General features: G+C 33.7%; 2 protein-coding genes across 6 annotated transcripts in view; both read right to left on the minus strand.

The window, feature by feature from the left end:
* The window catches only part of LOC125682388 (ER degradation-enhancing alpha-mannosidase-like protein 3), a 53,957-nt gene extending 42,394 nt beyond the window's left edge, over window positions 1-11,563 (minus strand). The window contains exons 1-9 of the mRNA XM_048922927.2: window positions 11,405-11,563; window positions 9,509-9,554; window positions 9,288-9,388; window positions 8,877-8,916; window positions 7,665-7,777; window positions 6,199-6,352; window positions 5,220-5,351; window positions 1,209-1,314; window positions 946-1,043 (exon numbers count right to left, since the gene is read on the minus strand). Coding sequence (XP_048778884.2) covers window positions 946-1,043; window positions 1,209-1,314; window positions 5,220-5,351; window positions 6,199-6,352; window positions 7,665-7,777; window positions 8,877-8,916; window positions 9,288-9,388; window positions 9,509-9,554; window positions 11,405-11,511 — 897 coding nt within the window. The 5' untranslated portion in view covers window positions 11,512-11,563. The remainder of the gene's footprint in view (window positions 1-945; window positions 1,044-1,208; window positions 1,315-5,219; window positions 5,352-6,198; window positions 6,353-7,664; window positions 7,778-8,876; window positions 8,917-9,287; window positions 9,389-9,508; window positions 9,555-11,404) is intronic.
* Window positions 11,564-20,214: 8,651 nt separating this feature from the next.
* LOC125679071 (lachesin-like) overlaps window positions 20,215-24,726 on the minus strand; it is a 41,370-nt gene continuing 36,858 nt past the window's right edge. For all 5 annotated transcript variants that reach the window (XM_056154593.1, XM_048917994.2, XM_048917993.2 and 2 more), the window contains 2 exons: window positions 24,446-24,676; window positions 20,215-22,670 (listed from right to left, as the gene is read on the minus strand). In XM_056154593.1, the coding sequence (XP_056010568.1) occupies window positions 22,552-22,670; window positions 24,446-24,676 (350 nt within the window). In that variant the 3' untranslated portion in view covers window positions 20,215-22,551. The remainder of the gene's footprint in view (window positions 22,671-24,445; window positions 24,677-24,726) is intronic.

A 24,726-nucleotide genomic window follows, 5' to 3' on the forward strand; every position in this document is an offset into this window, starting at 1 on the left:
AATTTTCTGAGCAGTGATGAATATTTGTCCCATTCCCACATGTAAACAAATAGTTTTGCGCCTTATCATGTACGAGAGTTTTCCAAAGGGAAATAACTCTGACATATCTCGAAACCACATATAGAACAGTTAAATTTTTCAAAAACATAACAAGTAAAATCAACTTACTACGAACAAGTCTGTTTATCTTGCACACTTGTAATACTTTTAACACTAATAATTGCACTTCATAACTGGTGGAATGAAATCTTTGATTAAGACAATGGTGGAATTAACAAAACTGTAAGCAGAAAATGAATGACTTTCGCATTCAATATTCCTAAAATCCTTTTTCCACCTCACCCCCACCCCCAACCAGGGCACTGCCCTGGACCAGCTGGGGGCTCATGGCGGCTTCTAGACTCCTTGAAGATAAGGTTGTGCCTAACTTGTTCTCAAAGGCAAACTACACCCCTGCACTTGTGTTTCTTAAAGACGAATGGTTTCACCTTTAATGAATCCTTTAAAAGCAGGATTGTGAGCACTCCTGTGATCCAAATATATTGAATGTGTTGGTTGATTTAATGTATGTTTTAAAATACAGGATTTGAATTGTGTCAAATATATTACTTGGCATTGTTTTGTGATCTTATTTAACTCAAAGTTCAAGTAACGATAATATAACATTGTTTCACGAGTGTTTACAATGATGCGGAAGTTATCACTTGGACCGTGACACTTAGTGCTGCTACACTATAGGAATGATAACTCACTGCTATCTCCCATTGGGTTAGTAAACCCACATAATTTTAACATTTTTTTAAATTGAGGTTCTCTTATACAAAGGTTTCACCAAATATGATAAAAAATCATTATAAAAACAAATGTTTTCATGCCACTTTCCTGTCCATCCTTATGAGAACAAAAAACCACACTACTATCTGTTAAAAAGACCGCTACACTTACCCTATCAAATCTGTACAAGTATTTTTCATCTCCTAGTAAAACATATGCTTTCAATACATATTCATAATAGGAGTCAGTACCAGCTCCCACACCAGCTTCTGTGAATCAAAAGAAACATAACTCTATGACAATTTATGGATACTTCAGACAAACACTATAGCATACTTATAGTAAGAGGTTAAGAAGGACAATAAAAATACAAGTATATTGTACATGTAACTGCTATTTGAACTCTGGCTGGCATGTTACTATATTAGACTTGCCTCTCCTTATCCAGTCACCATTATGTACATTAATAACTGTTCCCACCAGATCACTCGAGCTGTGTCTCTGTTGCCATAAATAGTCCATCACTTTATGGGCTTTCTCCTGAAAACAAAATTAAACTGTGAAACATACATCATTCTTTTTTGGCCAACACGGCTACATAACACCAAGGTTATCACACAACGTTGTACACCACAAAACATTATGTAACAAAGTGGGCAGCACAAGTTCACAAAGTGGGCAGTACAGGTTCACAAAGTGAGCAGCACAGGTTAACAAAGTGGGCAGCACAAGTTAACAAAGTGGGCAGCACAAGTTAACAAAGTGGACAGCACAAGTTAACAAAGCGGGCAGCTATAATCTATGAAAGTAGCTAACTACTGTTTGAGAGAAAACTTTTCTCTGGGGAAACAATATGCTCTGAAATATTGTACAAGATTGTGAAAAGGGCATCATCTGTCATTTTGTCACAAAAAATTGAATGCAATGAAATTTGCTATATATCATATATTCCCGTAATAACGCCAGTATTTAATTCAAACACCTTTAAACCTCAAAACATGTGCATGAGTATATGATTTTGATGATTAAATAATCATTGTCTTGCAAGAGATAATAATTCTTCCTTATATATTTCTTTACATTAAAAGCTGTTATCTAACATAGTTTTATTAGGTTTCTCTTATTTCTGTAAAAAATAAGTGTTTTTATTAGTTATTAATATATACGTGTATTCCTATGCCATTGAGAGATTTTGAGAGAAAAAAAATTCAATTTTACCGCTAAACTTAAACCGGAATCTGGAAAAATTTACAAGAATTTTGACAGAATTGTGAAAGCAATGCATGTGTGGCCTCCAGATCTACTACAAGCTGAAGAATACTGCTTTGATTCTCAATAATGGGGGTACAATATAAAAATAATTTTCCCAAACAAATGTCATTGTAATTGATTCAGAATAATACCCCAAGAGGCAGCATCAATACATATCATATGAAAATGATCAAAATTTCTACTTCCCTTTGTAGTCTCACCATACATTTCTAAATTCAAATACATTACAATATACCTGTTATGAATGCACATTACTGACAAATACAATAATTATTTGTTGTTCATTTGATTCCATAATTTTCAACCTTTATATATAAAGATTGTGTAGCTTGAGTAATAATAATTTTTTGGTTAAAAAAAAAATCGAGGGCATGTGGTTTGGCTACTGCCTCATGTACTTTAAAAGTTGTGCCAGTATTAAAGATGGATACAATAACAAGCATCATCTCCTGACAGTATATCTAAGCATGACTGCCAATCCAATCAAAATTAAACCACTCATTTGATTGCATTATTGACATGTCACTTCATGGCTTAGCAACAATAGAAGCAATCAAGAAGTTTGATTCAAATCAGATTGCATGACTGCTTATCTTCATAACAAAATTTGGTTGATATTGCTTCCTTAAACTGCATGAACATCCTCATATTGTGATGAGGTTCAAAATGTTAAAGAAATTTTGGATTCGGATATTTTACGAGCTGATGGCATAATGAAGTACAACTTCTTGACGTCAATATGTAGATTACAAGAATGGACATCTCATGTGCTACATAGTAACAAGTTTATCAAACAAAAGATAATATTTGGGATAATTATTCAAACAATAGAGTTTAATTCTGAATAAAAACTTATGGCAATAAAAATCACCCAAAATCTACCATCTAAGTTTATTAAACCAATAATGCATAATAAAATCACTAAATGATATCAACCAATTTAATAATGGAAAACAGTGATGCCCCTGTATGGCCAAACTCCAAAGTCAACATCATGAGGTCAAAAAGTTTAGTACGAAAAGAAAAGTTTTGTCATAAGGGATACACATGTGAAATATGATGGCCCTATAAACCATCCATTCAAAAGTTATGGTCAAGGTTAAAGTTCCTGTTTGCAAACATACAGATATACCGAAAGCTATACGCCCCCCGAATCTCCAATTACAGGGCATAAAAATACCAATAGAAGGTCAGCGGCTTCAAGCTGTTTCTGATATTCTAAGACTTGAGAAGGATTGCAAAGTTCTGTCTGTGTAACACTTTATAAATGCTGGTGCTTATGACCATCAGTGCACTAGCTCTCTTAACTCTGGATGACCGACACACAGGTACTAAATTTCAATGTTAATCATTTATTAAAATATTTGAATTCTAAGATTTAATGCAGATGAAATGTAATTGTAAAACAATATACCACTGTGAAACCACTGAAGCATGGAGAAGATACCATAACAAGACATTTAAGGGAGATGGAAAGCCAGATGAGCGGGCTGACAAGTGCTGTACACACACATCTACACACATCTTGTACAAAGTTCTATTCCTTAGTAGGAGAGAGACCGGTAAGTTGTCAGAACATGTTACCAATCCTTTTGATTTGATCAATAAAGTATGTTCAAAACAATTCCGTACATATACATCTACACATCATGGTCAATCTTGTACTATGTTTTACTCCCTAAACACACATCTACACACAGTGGTCCATCCTCTACCTTTGTAGAAAAAAATGCAACATATACACAAACAGAGAGATAAACAGAAAAACAGCAATTCCATTTCTTCAAACTGATTGATTTAACATAATAAATTGAAAGAATGGCGGATATAAAAATGAACAAAAGGCCCATGGGCCACATTGCTCACCTCAGCCCATATTTAAAGATTTTCCCTACATATTCGCACGCAAAACATTGATCCCTAATGATGGCACAGTGGTTCTTGAGAAGAAATTTTTTTTTACTAATTTTCCCTATATATTCACATGTAAATCTTTTATCCCCTACTGTGGCCCCACCATACCCCTGGGGGCCATAGTTTTAACAAACTTGAATCTGCACTATGTCAGGGAAGCTTTCATATGAATTTCAACTGTTCTAGCCCAGTGGTTCTCGAGAAGAAGATTTTTAAATGACTCCATTCTATTTTTGCATTTTTGGGATTATTTTCCCTTTGAAGGGGCAGGACCCTTCATTTGAACAAACTTGAAAGCCCTTCACCCAAGGATGCTTTTAGCCAAGTTTGGTCGAAATTGGCCCAGTGGTTCTGGAGAAGAAGTCGAAAATGTGAAAAGTTTACAGATGGACAACAGGTGATCAGAAAAGTTCACTTGAGCTTTCAGCTCTGGTGAGCTAAACATAGTACCAAGTCAAATGCCAGTATTTGTCAATTTGATCATCAACTACTAAATATGTGTATAAACATAAGGAATGTTCTGGACACTGTCCTGCAAGTACTGCTACTTAACACAAACACTGAATGCATATATGTTGTTTTATAATTAAATTTCTGAAATACTGTATATTCAATGTGAAAAATGCACATGGGGGCCTCAAAGAGAAAACCAAACTACAAATATAAGCATCAAATAACATTTTTCAGTGAACATGTTATGAACTGCAATAGCTCTGCCCACAAAGTAATTGCAGTGTATTTAAGAAATGAATTTCTGTTTTGAAAATACTTCAGGGCGGGAACTGCAAGACTTTATGCCAGCATACTTCATGAAGCATGTTAGCGTTTCATGAAAAGTATACTGGCATGAAGCATTGTTGTTCATATCCTCATGTAATTTCAAAAATTTAATTTTTTATATTTACATTTTAATTTCATTTCTTTCAGAATATTCCCAGTCGTTACAATAATTGTTACAGTACTATATTTATCAAGATTCATATATACATCATTCACATTCATCCGGAAATGGCTATCATTTTAATTGGTAATGTTATCAAAGGTAAAAACATTGAAAAGCACGTTCAATGAAAAAATGTTATTCATTTCTTGAATGGCATGATTAAATCACACAAAATTTATCCACTGAACAGCACTTTCAAAATTTTTTCCAAAATCGCCTGCCTGAATCACTGTAGATTTAAATTTTATATCCTTTTTCTCTTATATATGCAAATACCCTGTTATACATGTATACAATCATCTCATTTGGTACTAACCTCAAACACATGATCGCCCGTTAGCCTACTTAATGCGGCAAATTCTAAAATCATGGTGCCAGCACAGGCAGTACATGTGTCTTTATATCTTTGTGCTAGATTATCCTTCTCCATACCATACTTCAAATTTATCTGAAAAATACAAATACTTTTTGCCATTACAGTGTACAACATACGCACATTATAATAATCAAGAGTGATAACAAGATGCAATGACAATGCTATAATTACAAAACAAAATTGTTCATATAAAATATGGATTATTTTTCAAGGCTGCTAGTAAATTCAATACAATTTTAAATGAGAAATGCATTGTAAACTTTAGGGGGAAAATATTTAATATGCAAGATCATGAATATCTATTTATTTGAGACCCAGATATGGCAATAATTTGGGCAACTCCTTGTATAAACTATAAAGTGCTATGATAAAATTCAAAACCATGTATATTGGTCATTCTAACGAAGAATGTAACAGGAAGAGAAAGAAAATATACAAACACCCCAAAATGAAATTTCAATGAAGGTTTTGTATTATTGTTTGCAAAGGAGCATTATTAAAAGCTGACAAGAGCATAGATTAACGAATTGAGACGTGTTGATTTAAATTTGTTTCAAATAAAGTATGATATTTCAAAGTAAATGTATATTTTGAATTTCCATATTTTACTTCATATCTTTTTTCATTTGCAAGGTACTAACTGCAGTTGTGTACATTCCCAAGTTACATACACTTTTTTAAGCTTCTTTTTGCGAGAGCTCCAGTACTACTATGTGCTTTTCAAAACAGTAAAAATCATAATGGATTACAAATATTTTCAAAAATTATCGTGGAGCAATGTGATATTTTCACCACACACTTCTAGCATTAAGTTACATGTTTACCTCAAGAGAATCCATTTGATTCATTACAATTTCATTATACAGTGTAGATACTTCCGAGAGAAGAGATTATCCCCCTTTGCAACAATACCACATACTCTGGGATATGGAACACCAGTGGTTGTATTAAAAGCTGGGAGAAGGCGATACCCCACGTCTTTAGCCATCATAAGCAGTTCCCCATTGTACCATTCCATTGCTCGACGTTTCTTCTTAAAGTATGTGGCCATCACATGGCCCCCCAGCAGCCCACTACAACATAGAAGTATTCCATCAAGCATCATTCCAACATAAAAGAGATATTAAGTATAGCTCATTTTGGTGATTTTTTTTCTCATCCCAAATCATCTTATTCCTCTCTAATATTATCCCATAGGGATCCGGGTTAGAATAGGTCCTCAGTACCCCTTGCTTGCTGTAAGAGGTGACTAAATGGGGCGGTCCTTCGGATAAGACCGCAAAAACCGAGGCCCCGTGTCACAGCAAGTGTGGCACAATAAAGATCCCTCTCTGCTCAAAGGCCATAAGCACCGAGCATAGGCCTAAATTTTGCAGCCCTTCACTGGCATTGGTGAAGTCTCCATATGAGTGAAATATTCTCGAGAGGGACGTTAAACAATATACAATCGATCTAATATTATAAAAAAAGACAGATGAATGATACATGCATTTATCAACTTTGCATAGTAACTTGCATTTTTCTGCAGAAGTTTGGAAAGTCTATGGCAGTGTCATTATTCGTAGGGGAAAGTAGTCCCGCTAAATTGACACTGCACTAGGAGTAAACTTATAGAGAAGATTGAATTTTTGTCCAGGGAGCAAAGATTCAAAGGATATCATTTGAAAATTATAATTATTTTAAACTAGGAATTATGTAAATGCATAAAATTATCATTATTCACAGAAAATGACTTGTACCAGTCATCTGGACTCATTTTAATTCTTTAAATAATTGGAACAAAATTAACTTTCCTATCCATAATAAGTATTAAGAACACTTGCTACAAACAAAATATTTGATGCATGGTTGATTTATATTATTTTGCTTATTCTTCTTGTAAATTAGAACAATTATCTAATCCCTAAAATATTAGAAACTTGAATTTTCTCTGATGTTAAAAATTGTGATATAGTGCACCTCCCTATATAACTTTAAACAAAGTTCTCCAACTGTACTAGACATAAATTGAGAAACCGTGGTCAAAATTTTAAAAATCCATGCAGTGAAATTCATTCATTTTATTCATATAAACTTGAAAATTTAGTATCCATTTTTATCATTTTCGAAAAATGTTTGTTTGTAGCAAGTGACTTAAATCCTACCCATTTTACACTTGTATTAAGTTAAAGAAAGAATTCTCTATCAAAATACTGTAGTACACGTACATGTACAATCACTTAACATGCAGTGTATATTTGAATATTCTATTGAGGTATAACGCATTTGAATGAATTTTAAGAACCCTATGCAGACAGTATATTTTCTCTGAAAAAAGATTTAACAAAAGGCAGATCATATGAATTGCTGATAAGAAATTTAACATGAGAAGCATTCACAACTTACCCCAAAACACGAATATTTGTTTCAAACACGGAAACAATTATATCACTGTCAAATTTGGCATAATCTATTACTAACTGGACAGCTGTCTCAAATTTTTCAACTTGTCCAAGTACCTGAAGAACAAAAATGAAATGCATTGTGTAGTCTCATTTGAATTGCATTTTGGAATACACCTGTAAGTTCACAAAAAATGATGTTGATTCATGAAAAGCTAAAACGAATTCCGAATATCAGCGTTAAAGGAAGAGCAAAGGCAGATCTTAGATATCATACATCCATTATCATTGAAATATATTTTCTGTGGCATTCTAACATCGCTCATAGCTGCCGCCATCTTCTTTAATTCTCTGTGATTACTGACATGCATATGAAAAATACCAAGTATCTTCCGATATAACAGCAAAACTTTTCATGTTAGCAAAAGCCGTCATTTGATTGGTCAAGTGTGAACGATTAAATAACATGACCTCAAACACAATGCTGTCAGATCCTTCTCCAGTGTAACGGTTGGAGAAGATCTGATTTTAATCAGATTGCATTTGAACCATCCTGTGTGTAATAGTTAAATTCTTTTCATGCCTTACTGAGTATAAAACTTCTCTATAGGAAAAAACAACTAGGGAACATTTCAAAACTTGCACATTTGTATGCTCACTCATCATTATGTGTGAATAATAATTTCTACAGCAATTAAACAGCAAATGCAAAGTAAATTTTTCATAAATTCTTCCCCATATAATTCATCATTTGTGCAACATTAATAATATGTTCCAAGTTTCATTTGCATTCACTTTTTGATTGTGTTCCAATCTCTCAGTGATCGCATGCGGAAGGCCAGGGTTCGAATCCCGGCCGTGACAGACCTAAGTCGTTAAAACAGGTAGTGACAGTTCCATCACCAAACGCTCGGCATCAGGTGTGAATGTCATGGGTCCTTGTAGATTACCTTAAACAGAGATGTCCCGTGTCACAGTAGGTGTGGCACACTAAAGAACCCTCACTGCTGAATGGCCGTAAGCGCCGAGCAATGGCCTAAATTTGATGCCCTTCACCGGTCTTGGTGACATCTCCATATGAGTGAAAAATTCGAGAGAGACGTTAAACAAGATACAATCAATCTTAGTGATTGTTTATTATTCAATCAATGTTAGCTTGCTGTTGTACATGTAGAATATTTCAGGGACTGCATGTATAGAAATTTGTTTTACTTACTGCTAAAGTATCCAAGGTATCAATCAATGTCAAAGTAAAACTGAAAAATAAATCAAATTCATTAATTTCATAAAAAATATCATAAATAACTCAAAATATACATATTTTTATTCATTAAATCAAAGATTATACATGAAATTCCCACTACGGTATCATTTTCTCCTTGGCAAGTGTATTTTGTAGGAGGCAGGTAGAGCATTTGGAATTCAAATTTATCAAAATGTTTCATATTGATCTGTCTGATCCAAAAATAATCTACACCTCACATGTAATTTTAAAATTATTAATCAAGATGACCTTCAAGCACTACAATGAAAATAACTGAGGTAAAAAATAGTTTGGAGACTTCTGCTTTGCTGCAAATGTATGTCTATAATCATGTACGTGATGATAATAAGTGACAGATCTTACTTTCCAAGGGAATCATCCACATCTCCTCTGCTAGGTTCTGTTCCTCGATAGCGACCTTTACAACTTAATGGCATCAACTCATCAGCAGGAAAGGCATATTTCTGAAAACATGTATGTCAAACATGATTTCCCTCAAGACAGACATGCATGTGTATGCATAATAGTGTTCAAAATTACAAAACCACAGTTAACTTAACATTAAAATAATATGAAAAGGTTACCATGTAAGATCCATATGCATGGTTGAACATTTCTTCAACACTTTCCCTAAAAAATAAATTATAAAATATCAATCATTTCTATTTTGACAAGAGAACAAATACACATGATTTTGATGCAGTATAATTATCAGTAACAGATAAAACATATCTGCATATTTTCATTTATTTATAATAGCAAGTGCAGCAAGTTCTTAAGATTAGGACAGAGAAAATCTGAGTCTACACATATGTACATCCACTTAATTTTTAGCATAAAAACTATATAATCTCAATTTCATCCCAGTCTCATGGTCCCCTACACAATGCAACAATGTATGATGAAATGTAATATCAATCACAATCGGGGCAACAGCCTGTGTTTTGCTGTTATGATACAACTGAAGCAGTGGCAGATCTAAATTAGGAGTTTGTTTTGTGCAAAAGAAAATAAACCCTCTGATTCTACAGCATCTAAAATTAACAACCATCCAGTTTTAATTCCTTGTTAAACCCAGCCTGGTGACGTAAAACCTGGTGACAGCCCCCACCTCACCCCTTCTCATCTTAGGGTTAATTTAGCTGTAAATAGTACGTCTTGCTTGAACAAAGTGAATAAAAAATCAACCATGCCACTCTACTTACTTTGACACTGAAATAGTTCTTATGTTTATGGGAAGATGTAACTGTAACATCAAATGGTCATGATCAACTGGATTAATCATACAGTTTTGATGGATCTCAATGTATCATTACCAATTAAAAAAGTGGGGAGGGTGGGTCTAACATTATAGCAAACTTGAATTTACATTTATCTACAAGATGCAAATGCTGAAATAGTCAGTCAGTGGATTAAAGATCAGGATAATTCTGTTCAATGTCATTCTAATTTGCTACATATTGATAATATGTCAATACTACAGTACTAGTAAATGTAAATTTATCATAATTACATAAAATTTAAGGATGTCAATCCCTAAACCTTTCTCCAATGTCAAGGTTTTAAAACCTTGACATTGGAGAAAGGTTTAGGGAGGTTTCAAGTTTTTTTATTCTATTGCGCAATATTCACTGTACAGAGTTTTTCCATTGATGATTGTTGGGGTTTTTCTTTATTTCAATGGTAGAGGCTATATATTTGATATACATATCCAGGGCTCGAAATTAGCATATGCCTGTCAGTCTGTGACTGGTTAAAAGTCTGGCAGACTAACTGACATTTGTTTTAGTAAGTCCGATGGGACTTATTAATTTTCTAAAGCATTGTTTTGGACAATATACTTATGAAATTTTATAAACACATATGGCTTTAAATATGATTCGTAAGTATAAATCCCACATTTAAGTGAACATTACAATATTGTCTGAGGCATATTGAGTTAAATTTCATTTTAATGACATTAACGAAATATGTTTAGATCTAATTATTTGTGGAAAACTCAGTTGGACTGGTAAATTTTTCTGAGGACTGGTTGAAATTATACCCCATCAGTCCGGCTGGACTGTTGACATAAAAAAAGTTAGCTTCAAGCCCTACATATCTAGATGGAAGGCGGTCTGCTCCTCTAGATTCCATCTCCACTCCCGAGCTAAGTAGAAAATAAATATAGTTGCCTATTCTTTTGCACTTCCAACTGTAAAATGTAGGCATACTACAGTTGTACTAGTTAGGCCTGAGTATTGAGAATAGACAAGAATTAGATTGGGTCAAAATGCATGTGGCGAACCCCACTCGAAAAAGATTCTCGATTTTCTTATAGGTACCTGCGCTCACCCTAACAGTAGCACCGTCAATTAGCCTAATCATGAAAATCATCAACTGGTAAAACGACTAAACATACCGTCTGAGGTATACTAAATACTAGTACGTTATTACATATATACTACACCCTACAAGTTAAAATTAAATGAAAATCTAACTTCATTTCTCTTTTCTGTGAGTCTGACATGCTCTGGACGACAGAGTCTTCATAAACAAGTATAACCATGGTCAATCCTACAAGCTTCACTGTCCATTTGTACGTCATTTTATTCCCAGTTACAATTTTCTCTGTCGTGTTGTCATTATTGCGCGGTCTAAATACCGAATATAACCTTGAGACTACAGGAACTAATTTTCTCGGCCAGTTTAATCAGACTTGTAATAGAAAAGATGGCAGACCTACATAATTATTGATTTGAAAATATGAAAATTTTGTATTAAAATTTTGTGGAACCAATTAAAAGAAATACGTTTTGTTTGATTCAGATATTTGAGCCCTATTTTAACACAAGAGTGTTCTAATCACCAGAAATAGCCCTCTTGAAAAAGAAAAACTGTAGACTAACGGTAGAAAACGTCAAAATGAATTTGAATGCATCACAGCAAATAAAGATTTTTTTTTAAAGTTATTTACAGTAATATGATATATGGTGCGGAAATATGCTTGCACTGAAAAGGAGAGATTTAATTTAGACTGAATTGAATGCTTTGAAATATATTGACCTCGACCTTTACCTAGATTTTAAAATGGAGAACATGCGTTTAGGACAGTAATACTCTATATTTAAAGTAGGGGTCTAGTAGCGTGACGTCATGTCCGGATTGAACTCTGGTATTGGTTCACGTACTATTATTATCAAACATATTTTTACATTTACCTGTATGTTTTTTAATTTAGTAAAATGAATACAATAACACTCAATCACTTATATTTGAGTAGACTATGGCTCCAATCTTCTTTCCATTTTTTGTCATCTAATTCACACATAAAACCAGAGGTACATATTTGTTTAATTGATATACAGGGGTATTACATGTTAAAATTATCTGTAAATTAAAAAAAAATCATGATATGCGATAATGCACTTCTGGAATTAAATAAAACAATTCTGCACTTGTTATATATTTGTTATCTTGTTACATATTTGTTATCTTCTATTATGTGAAAATCATCTTCAAAATGACTATTTTGGCCAAAAAATGTAAATATAAATTGAGATGCTGTGAAAATATTATGCTGAGAAAGGGCAGATTTTTAAAATGTATTTTAACAAGCATTCATATATGAACATAATATGTGAGTTTGAATGAAAAATCACAAGTCAAATTTTTTAAATATTCACATTAGTGGTGTTGCAGTGCCGTATTTTTGACTGCCGAGGGCCTGTATTGAGTTCAATTTTGTACCACCATTATTAAAAAACATGAAATTGTGTTAAAATTTCACTTTTAATTATTTAGTTAAACATATTTATTTCATATTTGAGGAAAAAAATTGCAGCATCATACCTCCAACAAAATTTTATGGACATATTCTAGGACTTCTTCAATGAATTTTGATATTGCCGTTTGACAAATGGGGGTACACGTAATAAAAATACCATAATTTACTCATTATACTGACAACCCCCCATTTTTTTGTTTTTATCATACCCTCAAATGAACAATCTAAGTATTTAAACTCAAATTTTTGAGAAATCACAAGTAGGTCCAGGACTAGGGACCTACCTTAATTGGATATAACTCTTAACAGGGAAATTCCAAAGATAATTTAGTAGACTGTAAATTTTATGCAACATACTAAAATATTTAATTTGCTGACTATCATTTGAGATGATAATATTGATTTTAACTTTAAATACTTTTCTACAAAAATACCAAATGTTTCAAACTATTTACGTACAACAATGAGTCTCTCTCTCTCTCTCTCTCTCTCTCTCTCTCTCTCTCTCTCTCTCTCTCTCTCTCTCTCATAGTTGACTGGAACCACATGAATTCAAAAGAGAGCATATTGCAGTCACGTAGCCGTTCATCAGCGGGTGTAAGTGTACCATGTGCTCTCTCTTCTTGGCCTTTACTTTAGAACATGTATTATGTCTATTTGATAGACACTCAGGATACAAACAACAAAATTGATGCATGGATTGATAAATATTTTTTGGCATAGTACAAATATAAAAATTCCTTTAAAAAATAAGGGACTTATAAATTTTCTATGCTGTTTAAAAGTTGAAATACATTAATTATCCCTCCTTCATATAACTATACAAATTTCTTACATAAATAACACTCCATGCGAAATTTTTTATTCATTTTACTTATAAAAACATAAATTTAGTTGCATGACTTGCTTTCCAATCTATCGTTACTTGTATTTTGTAACTACATATTGTCATAAATGCATTGAATGAATATTGTTAAAACTTTTTCGTTTTCGTGATTTTTGAAAACAGTTTGTTTGTGGCGTGGTTAATATGTATGTCCTATGCGTTCCTAGTTACTCATAATTCTGTCTTCGTGAACCTTACGTCCTGTCGTTTGTAGTTACTACATATACGCACGTACAATTTAAGAGTTCAGACGATGTAACATATATTATGTATGTGTCTAATGTAAAGTTTTGCTATCTATAATTATATATCTATACTTTTCTCGGTGTCGGCAAAATTCGCTACCTTCATAGTAGTATTGTCCTGGTGAAGTATGTTTTGATTAACAAAAACGTATAGAAAACAGAGACAACAATTACGACATAATGTTATAAAGTTTCGTGAGAAGAAAAAGGCACCTTAAATTTATGGAGCGCCAAATTAATATAAACTCAAATAACTGAAGATATCTTCAATTATTTGAAGATATCATCAATTCAATTATTGCTCTCTTTAATTGAATTAATGCGCGCATTAAATCATTATTGCTCTCATCAATTGAATTAATGGGCGCATGATCACTTGAATTAATGTGAGCAATAATATATTTGATGCGCGAATTAATTCAATTATTGCTCTCAATTAATGAGAGCATCAATTTCGTATAAATATTGCTCGCAACAATTAATTTAGAGCTCGGTATAGATAATTTGATGATCTCTATAATTCAATTGAAGATATCTTTAATTGTTTCAATGCTTTTATGTAAAGAATATATATGGAGCGCCAAATTAACATAAACTCAAATAATTGAAGATATCTTCAATTATTTGAAGATATCATCAATTCAATTATTGTTCTCTTTAATTGAATTAATGCGCGCATTAAATCAATTATTGTTCTCATCAAATGAATTAATGCGCGCATCAATTCAATTATTGCTCTCATCAATTGATTTAATGCGCGCATTATATCAATTATTGCTCTCTTCAATTGAATTGTAGCGCGCATCAATTCAATTGTTGATATCATGAATTCATTTGAAGAGATCATTAATTCAATGAAAGCGCGCATCAATTCAGCTGAAGAATTAATGATATCATCAATTCAATTAATGATAACAATAATTCAGAATTGAAGATATCATTAATTATTTGAAGAGATCTTTAATTAATTGTTGCGAGCATCAAATGAATTGATGATATCTTCAAATAATTGAAGATATCTTCAATTATTTGAGTTTATGTTAATTTGGCGCTCCATAGATATAAGCCAAAAATTGTCCATTCTGTGAGAGAAAGAACTGATCGAGACCTGTAGGGACGAGATCAGTTCTTTCTCTCACAGAATGGACAGTTTGAGGCTTATATCCTACTTAAAACATTACATCTTTTGTTCTAAGAATGGACAGTTATATCAGGTAAACCCACTGACAATGATAATTATGAATAAAGCTATTTTTGTGTGATGTCTGTATATACCATATTTATGCCATTCTGTCTCTGATGAGCCGTTTGGCTCAAGGATAATAAAGAACTTGAACTTGAATAGTCTGACAATATAACCAGTCTTGCGTATAAAGAAGTCTGTTTCTTTTGTTCACTTATTGGACAGTGTCAGGTAAGTAGTCTTCTACTGCAGGTTTTATATTCACTCACTCTATAGTACTGAGCCATATCAACATGTCGTCCTCTGATGGGGAGAGCATGTTCATATTGCACATTCAAGATTTAAGGATTTTAATGAAAGTACTGCAAATATTATCTTAATGAGTGTTATATTCTGGGTATGGAAGGTGAGAGAGTTATGGAGCCAAATTTTGATTTGAAAAGTGCTGTGTTTTCGAATATTTAGATGAGGAAATAATTAACGCCAGCCAAAAGAACTCAATACGCCCATCTCGTGAAATGACATTATTCATGAAAACGAAAATAGGATATGCTTATAAAGAAAACATTTAAAAAAAAGTGTTGTGAAGAAATTTTGGAATGTGCCTCTGAATCCAGCGAAATTCAAATTACAGTATGGAAATATGTCTTTCAAATTTAAGTTTTGATGCGATATACATGTAATAATAGCCAATGGAATTTAAAAAAACTGTTAATCTTAAAAGTTGAATCAGAAAATTCTACTAAGGGGAAATGTCGTTTTAGGTGTTTCAATGATTTTTCCCGATATCTGTGTTGATTCTTACTTGTAGGGAATTTAAAAGTAAATTTGTATCTCTTTGACAAACGTATTGTCTTTCTCTTATTTTCAGCCTACCTGTAGACATCTTATAAGTTATTGGGTTTACCTGTAGGTGTCCAATAAGTTGACAATTACTGTCCATTATTTTTAAGAACGGACAGTATCTGTCCATTCTTAAAAACAAAGGACAGCAATTGTCAACTTATTGGACACCTACAGGTAACCTTTTCACTACAAGTGGACTTTCTCCTATATAAAAGCCTAAAAAGACAAAGGATTGCGTAACAAAAATGTTTTGAATAGGGAATTAATGCGCGCATCAATTCTTTTAAAGAGAGCAACAAGTCAATTAAAGAGATCATTAATTCAATAGTGGATATGTTGAATTGAAGATATCTTTAATTCTTAGTTGCTCTCTCTAAAAAAAATATTGCTCTCTTCAAATGAATTAAAGATATCATTACTCTCATCAAATGAATTAATGCGCGCATCAATTCAATTATTGCTCTTATCAATTGATTTAATGCGCGCATTATATCAAATATTGCTCTCATCAATTGAATTGTAGCGCCCATCAATTCAATTGTTGATATCATTAATTCATTTGAAGAGATCACTAATTCAATTAAAGCGCGCATCCATTCAGCTGAAGAATTAATGCTATCATCAATTCAATTAATGCTCGCAATAATTCAGAATTGAAGATATCATTAATTCTTTGAAGAGATCTTTAATTGAATTGTTGCACGCATCAAATGAGTTGATGATATCTTCAAATAATTGAAGATATCTTCATTTATTTGAGTTTATGTTAATTTGGCGCTCCATATAAATTGGATACTTTGACATACAAGATTGAACATCTAAGTCAAAGCTGGGTATATGTCCTGTTCTTACGTCAATCACAGCTCTTGGCACCTCATGGCGGTAAATAAATCCAATCATCATTTGTAATTGGATGTTCTACTCTTCCCGCAAAACAGGACGAATCTGTTCTGTCGTTTCCTGAATTATTGTGCACATTAATTGAATTGACGATAGCATTAATCATTCTGCTGAATTAATGGTCCCTATATAATTGGATTGTTGCTTTCTTCAAATGAAGTAATAATATCAACAATTCAATTGATGCGCACTACAATTCAATTGAAGAAAGCATTAATTCAATTAATGGGCGCATCAAAATTCAAATAATGTTTGCAATAATTGAATTATTGTTCTTTTCAATTGAATTAATTATATTATTACTTCAATTGATGCTCCCAATAATTCTTTTAGAGAGAGCAACTATATAACTAGAGATATCTTCAATTCAACATATCCACAATGCTGTCTTTTAATTGAATTGTTGCTCTCTTTAAAAGAATTGATGCGCGCATTCATTCCTTATGTAAAAGCATTTTAAATAATTAAAGATATCTTCAATTGGGGAGATCATCAAATCATTTATACCAGGCTCCAATCTAATTAAAATAAGATCCTATGATCCGCTCATCTACTATCGCTACACTAGGTGTAGCGATAGTAGATGAGCAGCTAGATCATAGGATCTTATTTTAATTAGATTGATCAGGCTCCAAATGAAATTTTGCGAGCATCAAATCAAATATTATTCATATCAACTGATTTGAAGCGCGAGTTAATTCAATTATTGCTCTCATCAATTAAATTAATGCGTACACCAATATGGTGGAATTATCGCATGCAAGATTTAACTTGGAGCCCGGAAAATCGATTTGATCTCTTTAATTCAATTGAAGATGTCTTTAATTATTTACAACGGCTTTGTAAAAGGAAAGGGTAACGATAACGAACAGTGACCAATCCCATAAAGAATACAAACATTAGAACAGGGAAAACACGAAACCCTGGACGTACTAGAGGAGGAATAAGTACCCTTGTCGACCGGTCACACCTGCCGTGAACCATGTAGCTTGATCAGGTAAACAGGATAATCCGTAGTGATGATCAGTGTGTAATGAATATTGGTGTGGAACACCTCAGACAGCATTTGATCCAGTGACAGGTAGTATTGGTAAATTAGATCGTTACATGTATAACGACCATAGAATTTGCGAAATGCTGACTTCAAAGGAGACTGTTGAAACTTCTATAACATGAAAGGTGAAGATAACGACCAGTGATCAATCTCGTAACTCCTATAAGCAATACAAAATAGAAAGTTGGGCAAACACGGACCCCTGGATATACCAGAGGTGGGATCAGGTGCCCAGAAGAAGTCAGCATCCCCTGTCGACCCGTCACACCCGATGTGAGCCCTATATTTTGATCTGGTAAACGGAGGTATCCGTAGTCAAATTGCCAAGAACGGCCTAACAATCGGTATGAAACAAGTCGGACAGCATTTGACCCAACGATAAGTTGTACTGGCAAACTAGATTGTTACAACGACTACAGAATTTGCGAAACGCAGACTTTAAACGAGAATGTTGAAACCCATGCACCATCAACTTGTTTGTCAGTAGCTTGCCCCGATTTAAAAACTGATCCTGTGCAGAACAAGCTCTTACTTATCGATTCCGTTGAGAGATACCATAATTATGCAGGTGATAATGGAAAATTGCTACATAAATATGGGAAGTTGACGATGGAGAAACTGAAATCACTCCGTTAAATATCTATTTTCAATAAAATATCTAAGTATGAAGCAGATGTGGACGACTCTGTGGTGTCTTTTATTTCGAGTTCATAGGGATATATCGACAAACTGACGCTGGCCAAGAACAAGTTTCTGTACAAAATTTGGAAAAATGTAAAACTGATGTCATGTGTATAAAATTTAGCCTTACATGTATCATTCATGATGTTGTAACTTTAGAAATGAAATCGTGAACAGGTTAGTTCTATATGATATCAACTCTTTCTATTTGGATTATATATATATATAGAAAGAGTTGATATCACACAGTCAAAATAATTACATAAAAAAGCAAGAAAATATGTAGTTCCAAAATATATTCAAATCACTAAAGCTTTCTGGATATATACATATATGTATACTGTATATTAATTCCCAGTTTTGACCATGTTCTTGAGAAGTTAGCTTTGAAAACAAATCGTCGATTTTCAATTAAATTTTGACACAAATCCACAGAAATTGGTCAGCATCACCGAGTCCCTTTATGAGAATTTCGTGAGCCAAGTCATCTACAACCAGTTGACAGAGCCCTTCAAAGTGGACACAGGCAAGGATGTATCCATCACCAATGCTGTTCTCCTTGGCAATTGACCGACTTGCGAAACGTGTCACCCAATGCAAGAGACATACAATGGACCATGACCTCAGTCTGAGAGGACCTGTTTTATGCGGATGACCCGAAATTGTTGTCTAGCAGATACCAGGACATACAGCGAAAGACAAAGAGTGCCTCAGTGATATATGCAGCCAGCACCATAGGATTCGAGGTCAACGACAGGAAGGCTCAGGTACCACGAAAGAACCCCTTAACCAACAACTTGGCCATAGTCAATCGAAGGCCATTGGAGGACGTGAGGGAATTTGTATTCCTGGACAGCAAGATAACAGACGGTGACTGTGATCAGGAAATTAACACCCTGAACACCAAAGCCAGCCAAGTCTTCGCTATGCTAAAGACCACTTGGAGATCCAGCAGCCCCAGCATCCACACAAATGTCAGAATCTTCAAAAGCAACGTACTCAGCATTATCTCGCCCTCAGCGTCCTCCTGTACGGCTTAGAGTGCTGGAAAGCCTCTACTACCATTGAAAGGAAGTATTCCAGAACAAGTGCCTGTATTGCATCCTCCGGATATTCTGGCCAAATGTCATCTCTAATGAAAATCTGCGAGAAAGTAGAGATAACCACTATGGTGGAGAGGATCCAGGAACAGCACTGGTGATGGCTGGGACATGTCTACTGCATGCCATCCGACTCACTCCCCAAAACAGCTCTATGGAACAGCACTGGTGATGGCTGGGACATGTCTACTGCATGCCATCCGACTCACTCCCCAGAACAGCTCTATGGAACAGCACTGGTGATGGCTGGGACATGTCTACTGCATGCCATCCGGCTCACTCCCCAGAACAGCTTTATGATGGACACCCCAGGAAACTCAGGAGAGACAAGGGGTGGCCAAAGGAGACTTACAGGCGAATTGTGGACAAAGATTTCAAGAGTAGAGAACTAAACTTTGACACAGCTCCCAGAGCAGCTGCAGACAGAGCCAAGTGGAGTGTATAAATGATCAAAATTTCTCACAACTAATGACAAAATAACAAGCCATTAAGATACTTTTATCAAATTAGATTTTGTGCTAAAATCTGAAGTTAACTCCAGCAAACCTCCATGGCTCGTGTTTACATACAGTAGTTTTATTGTGAAACATTTACACATAGCTCTTTCAAGAAAAATAATTGAAGATGTGTGATTGTTATTAATGTTCAAGTTTATTGCATACATAATATACCAAAATCATGGGTAAGAAATACAAACATAGGATAAAATTGCTCATATAATGTATATATGTATATGTATAAATCACATTAAGGAGGTACGCTACACCAGAGAAATTTGATGTAGATGAAAAGTGGAGAATATGTACAACAATATTTTGAAGTTGATAATTTTCAAATTTACTTTATTTTGTCAAAAAATACAGTTTTAGTAGAAGGTAATCTGAAAAAAATTTAAAACCCCTGCTGGACTCGAACCTGCGACCTACAGTTCATCAGTCGGTATTCTAACCTACTGAGCTACTCGGCTAGGTGTTTAAATGGAAAAGGAAAAGTCCAATATTGCTGATATCGATTTTTTCATCCATGTTTTTAAAGGAAGTCAGCCATTATGACGATGTAGAGTACTACCTTAAAAACATTCAGAGCAGAAATTAGAGTACCAGTCTCATCCAAATGACCGAATATGCAACAAAACCTGATTATTTAAAAAGAAATAATTTTAGATTAAAATAATCATTGTATAAAGGATACAATACTAGTATGATATCTGTCTTTTGATATTTGTTTCTGACAATGTCAGTCCAAATCCTGTTTACAATTTCATGAATTAATTCAACAAGTGAATACTTTTCTGGTTTGTTTGTGTGCACCAAAAGCTAATACATGTATTTCAATCTGAAAACTTCAGATTACAGAAATGAGCCTTTATTTCAGTCTGAAAATACATGCATAAGATTTACAGCTGAATTCATTCATTACAACCATCACAAGGATGGCCACTCCAGGCATTCATATCATGATTGAAATTTCGAATGATGCTAATTAATATGTACAAGTATGTTTACAAGTATATGCTAAACTTTCATTCCATCTGACACAGATCATCTGTAAAAGCTTAAGAACAATTAGTAAAAAATTTAAAAATCTATACATTTGTAGATACATGTATGAAATCTATCAATTTTATCATATTTACAAATTGGCCTTTTCCAATGAGTAATAAACAACACATTCAAGATGATTGATATAAATTTCAAGGATAAAATAATGTTTCATCCACTCATAACCGTACAGACATACAAATATAAAGGGTAGTCACAATGATACCAAATATTTGAATTTTATCACTTCCAAAAAACAACATCTTTTCACTATATTTTCGTGGCATCCCTTACAATTTGGTTATCACATGACTAGGAAATAACTAGAGGAAATCTACCAACAAGGTACATTTGTACTCCACATTAAAATACCAGTGTAAAATTTCATAAAATTAACACTTTAATTAAAACAAACATCTGTTCAAGATATTTTAATGTGAGGCACCTATGAATAATACTCATAATTGCATGTGTTACTTCAGACATACTAAAGATACACTGAAGGGATTTCTCATAATCATACTTGTCAACCAATATATCACCATGAACATGACAGAATTAGCCATTATTATTCACTCCCTGTGAGTCTGGCATTCCTTTATAGCAGAAAGGTTTGCATTATTATCAATTTGTTATGCTTCAATACACGGAATTCAAAATGTCTGAGCTAGTTTGCAGCTGATGGCGGCTATTAATTATTTCCTAAGAGATGTCGCTTTTAAAAGTACTAGTCTGTACAGAGTTTTTAATTACAAATAAATATAACTTATATATACATTAAAGAATCCATGAAATCTTTGGTGAAAAAACCAAGAGCATATCACATTACATAAATACCCTCACTTGTATTAATAAACTCTGGAATGAGTCTGATTCACAATCATTTATATAACTAGTCCAAACGCCGAGATAAGTATAATTTATGATCATTTATATAAATTCACACATATCTCAAGAAATGTGTACACACTCACAGAAACTCAGGGGGCTGTCCTTTCCTCCAAGTATATTTTTGTACTATACAAATTGTCATCAGTGAATTCAAATCTACATTAATTTACTACAGGTAAATATACAAATATAGCTATCCCTTCAATGGCACTTAATTGACACATACATGGCATAGATGTCTATTTACATACTAATAACATTTGATTAAAGCTTCACTTCCCAAAATAAATTGTAAATACAGGGAGTAGTTGATATATAGTTATCACCATTAAGCGCCTTTAAATCAAAGACTAGTCATTAAATTTTGATAAAACAGAAATTCTCATCACACTATTTCTAAAAATATGAATAAATCAAGTTTTAACTTTATACATACAGAAGCATAGTATTGACTTTCAAGTGTATCATGACGGAGTGCTTCCCCTTCAATGGTTCACTACTTCACTTCTACATGCTGTTTTGCAGTTACAACTTTCAGATCAGGAAAAGAGAAAGCAGTCCCAGGAGGAGAATGGAGGACAAGGAGGCCTCAAGTCCTGATGTCCCTGAGCCCCCAGCACTGGGACAATTGGACCCTTGACACTCCATTGTTTCTGGAAAGAACAAAACATGGAGATTAAGTGTTACCAAATTCATGCAATATAATCTGTTATTGTTATATATAATATAATTCTACTTCCATGACCATAAACTGAGAATAAACTACACATGTGAGTTAAGCAAAGTATTGGTATTTACATGCAGATAACTGTTGTTTAAACAAGAGGTACTGTGAGCAATGCTCACTAAGAATACCCCCCGCTTACCCCAATCTCCCAAAGGGTGTTGGTAATAGGTATAAACTACCTCTTTTCTGAGTGTAAAAAACAAATGGCATGACAAACCGAACCATATTGCTACTTCGATGTCCAGTGCACATGACCTTTGACCTTTTGACCCCAAAATCGCTAGGGAACATCTTCATCTCATGGGTAGTCCATATGTATGATATGGTGACTATAGGTGGAAAGGATAACACTTTAGAGCCCGGAAACCATATTGCTACTTCAATGTCCAGTGTGCATGACCTTTGACCTTTTGACCCCAAAATCGATAGGGAACATCTTCATCCCATGGATGATATGGTGACGGTAGGTGGAAAGGATGCTTTAGAGCCCGGAAACCATTGCGTCTACAGACGGACGGACAGACAGACGGACAACCCGATTCCAGTATACCCCCCCCCCCCCCCACAACTTGTTGCGGGGGGGTATAATTAAAGCTATGCTGGTACATATTCTGTGCATATGTACCAGCAATGTATGTGGCATGCACTGTGAAGGTCTGACCATGTTATTACATTATGACATCATCTATTGCTTACTACAGAGGAAAACAAACAATATCAACAAAACAGCTTTGGTGCAAGAGCATTATCTACATTATTGCTGCATAAATTTTTAAGTTTATGATTCAAATATTTCAAGTGTGATAATAAACAAAATACAGACCCCTATCATTTTCTTAAAATAACAAGGCCATGGACAGGATTGGCGCAAAAACATTGATATATATTTAATTTTAAGTGCACTGCATGTCCTTGTGCTATCTCAATTTAGTGTAAATTAAATATTTGCAGTCTGAGTGACGCCATCATACGACACAATGTAATACACTTTATTGAGTATATGAATTTATTGTTTTTAAAATCAAAATTACAGGTAGATAGTTTAGATTTTTATATTTGCATACAAAGACTATAAGTACCCTATTAACCTACAAATGAGATTTTAAATACATTTTACTTGTGAAAAAACTTTAACTTTTGTATACATTTCTCTTGTGAATAATTAAACCCTAACTTTTGTATACATTTCTCTTGTGAATAATTAAACCCTAACTTTTGTATACATTTATCTTGTGAATAATTAAACCCTAACTTTTGTATACATTTCACTTGTGATGATCACACTACTACTGTATTGACACTGTGTATTTTGATTGATATACTGTACAAATCCCAGTATGACTTTTACTGACTTACAAACATTAATATTCATTTAAAATTCTTTTTGGCTTAATAAGTCTATTTTCATGTTATGTTTTATGATGAACCCAACAAAACAAATGGACACAATCATATTTCATTACAAATTACTGCAAATATACAAAGGTGAAGCACTTGTCTAGACACAAGTGATAGTCACCCAACTTATGGACATTAGAGCAACATCAATAGTCCTTCTGCATCCACTAATATTATAAGCTAACCTTCCAACGAATACCAAAATCTACTTACCAAACAAAATGATATTCAAAATCTACTTACCAAACAAAATGATATTCAAAATCTACTTACCAAACAAAATGATATTCAAAATCTACTTACCAAACAAAACGATATTCGTTTCTCCACTCCCATATCTGTTATTTCCAACGCAAAAGTATTTAGTGTAGTCTTTAGCCTGAACATTCTTCACAAGAAGTGTATACCAGAACTCGTCATTCTGAAGCTGACTGCTAAACTGTTTGGTGATGTCATATTTATCATCGTCCTGAATATCAATGCGTTTTCCATTCTCACCTTCCTTCATCCAAACCATACTTGGCTGGGGATATCCTGTGAAAGGCAAAACATATGCATCATAATGGTGACATTGTTTAAGATAC

This window comes from Ostrea edulis, chromosome 2 (genome assembly GCF_947568905.1).
Source record: "Ostrea edulis chromosome 2, xbOstEdul1.1, whole genome shotgun sequence".
NCBI classification, from domain to species: domain Eukaryota; kingdom Metazoa; phylum Mollusca; class Bivalvia; order Ostreida; family Ostreidae; genus Ostrea; species Ostrea edulis.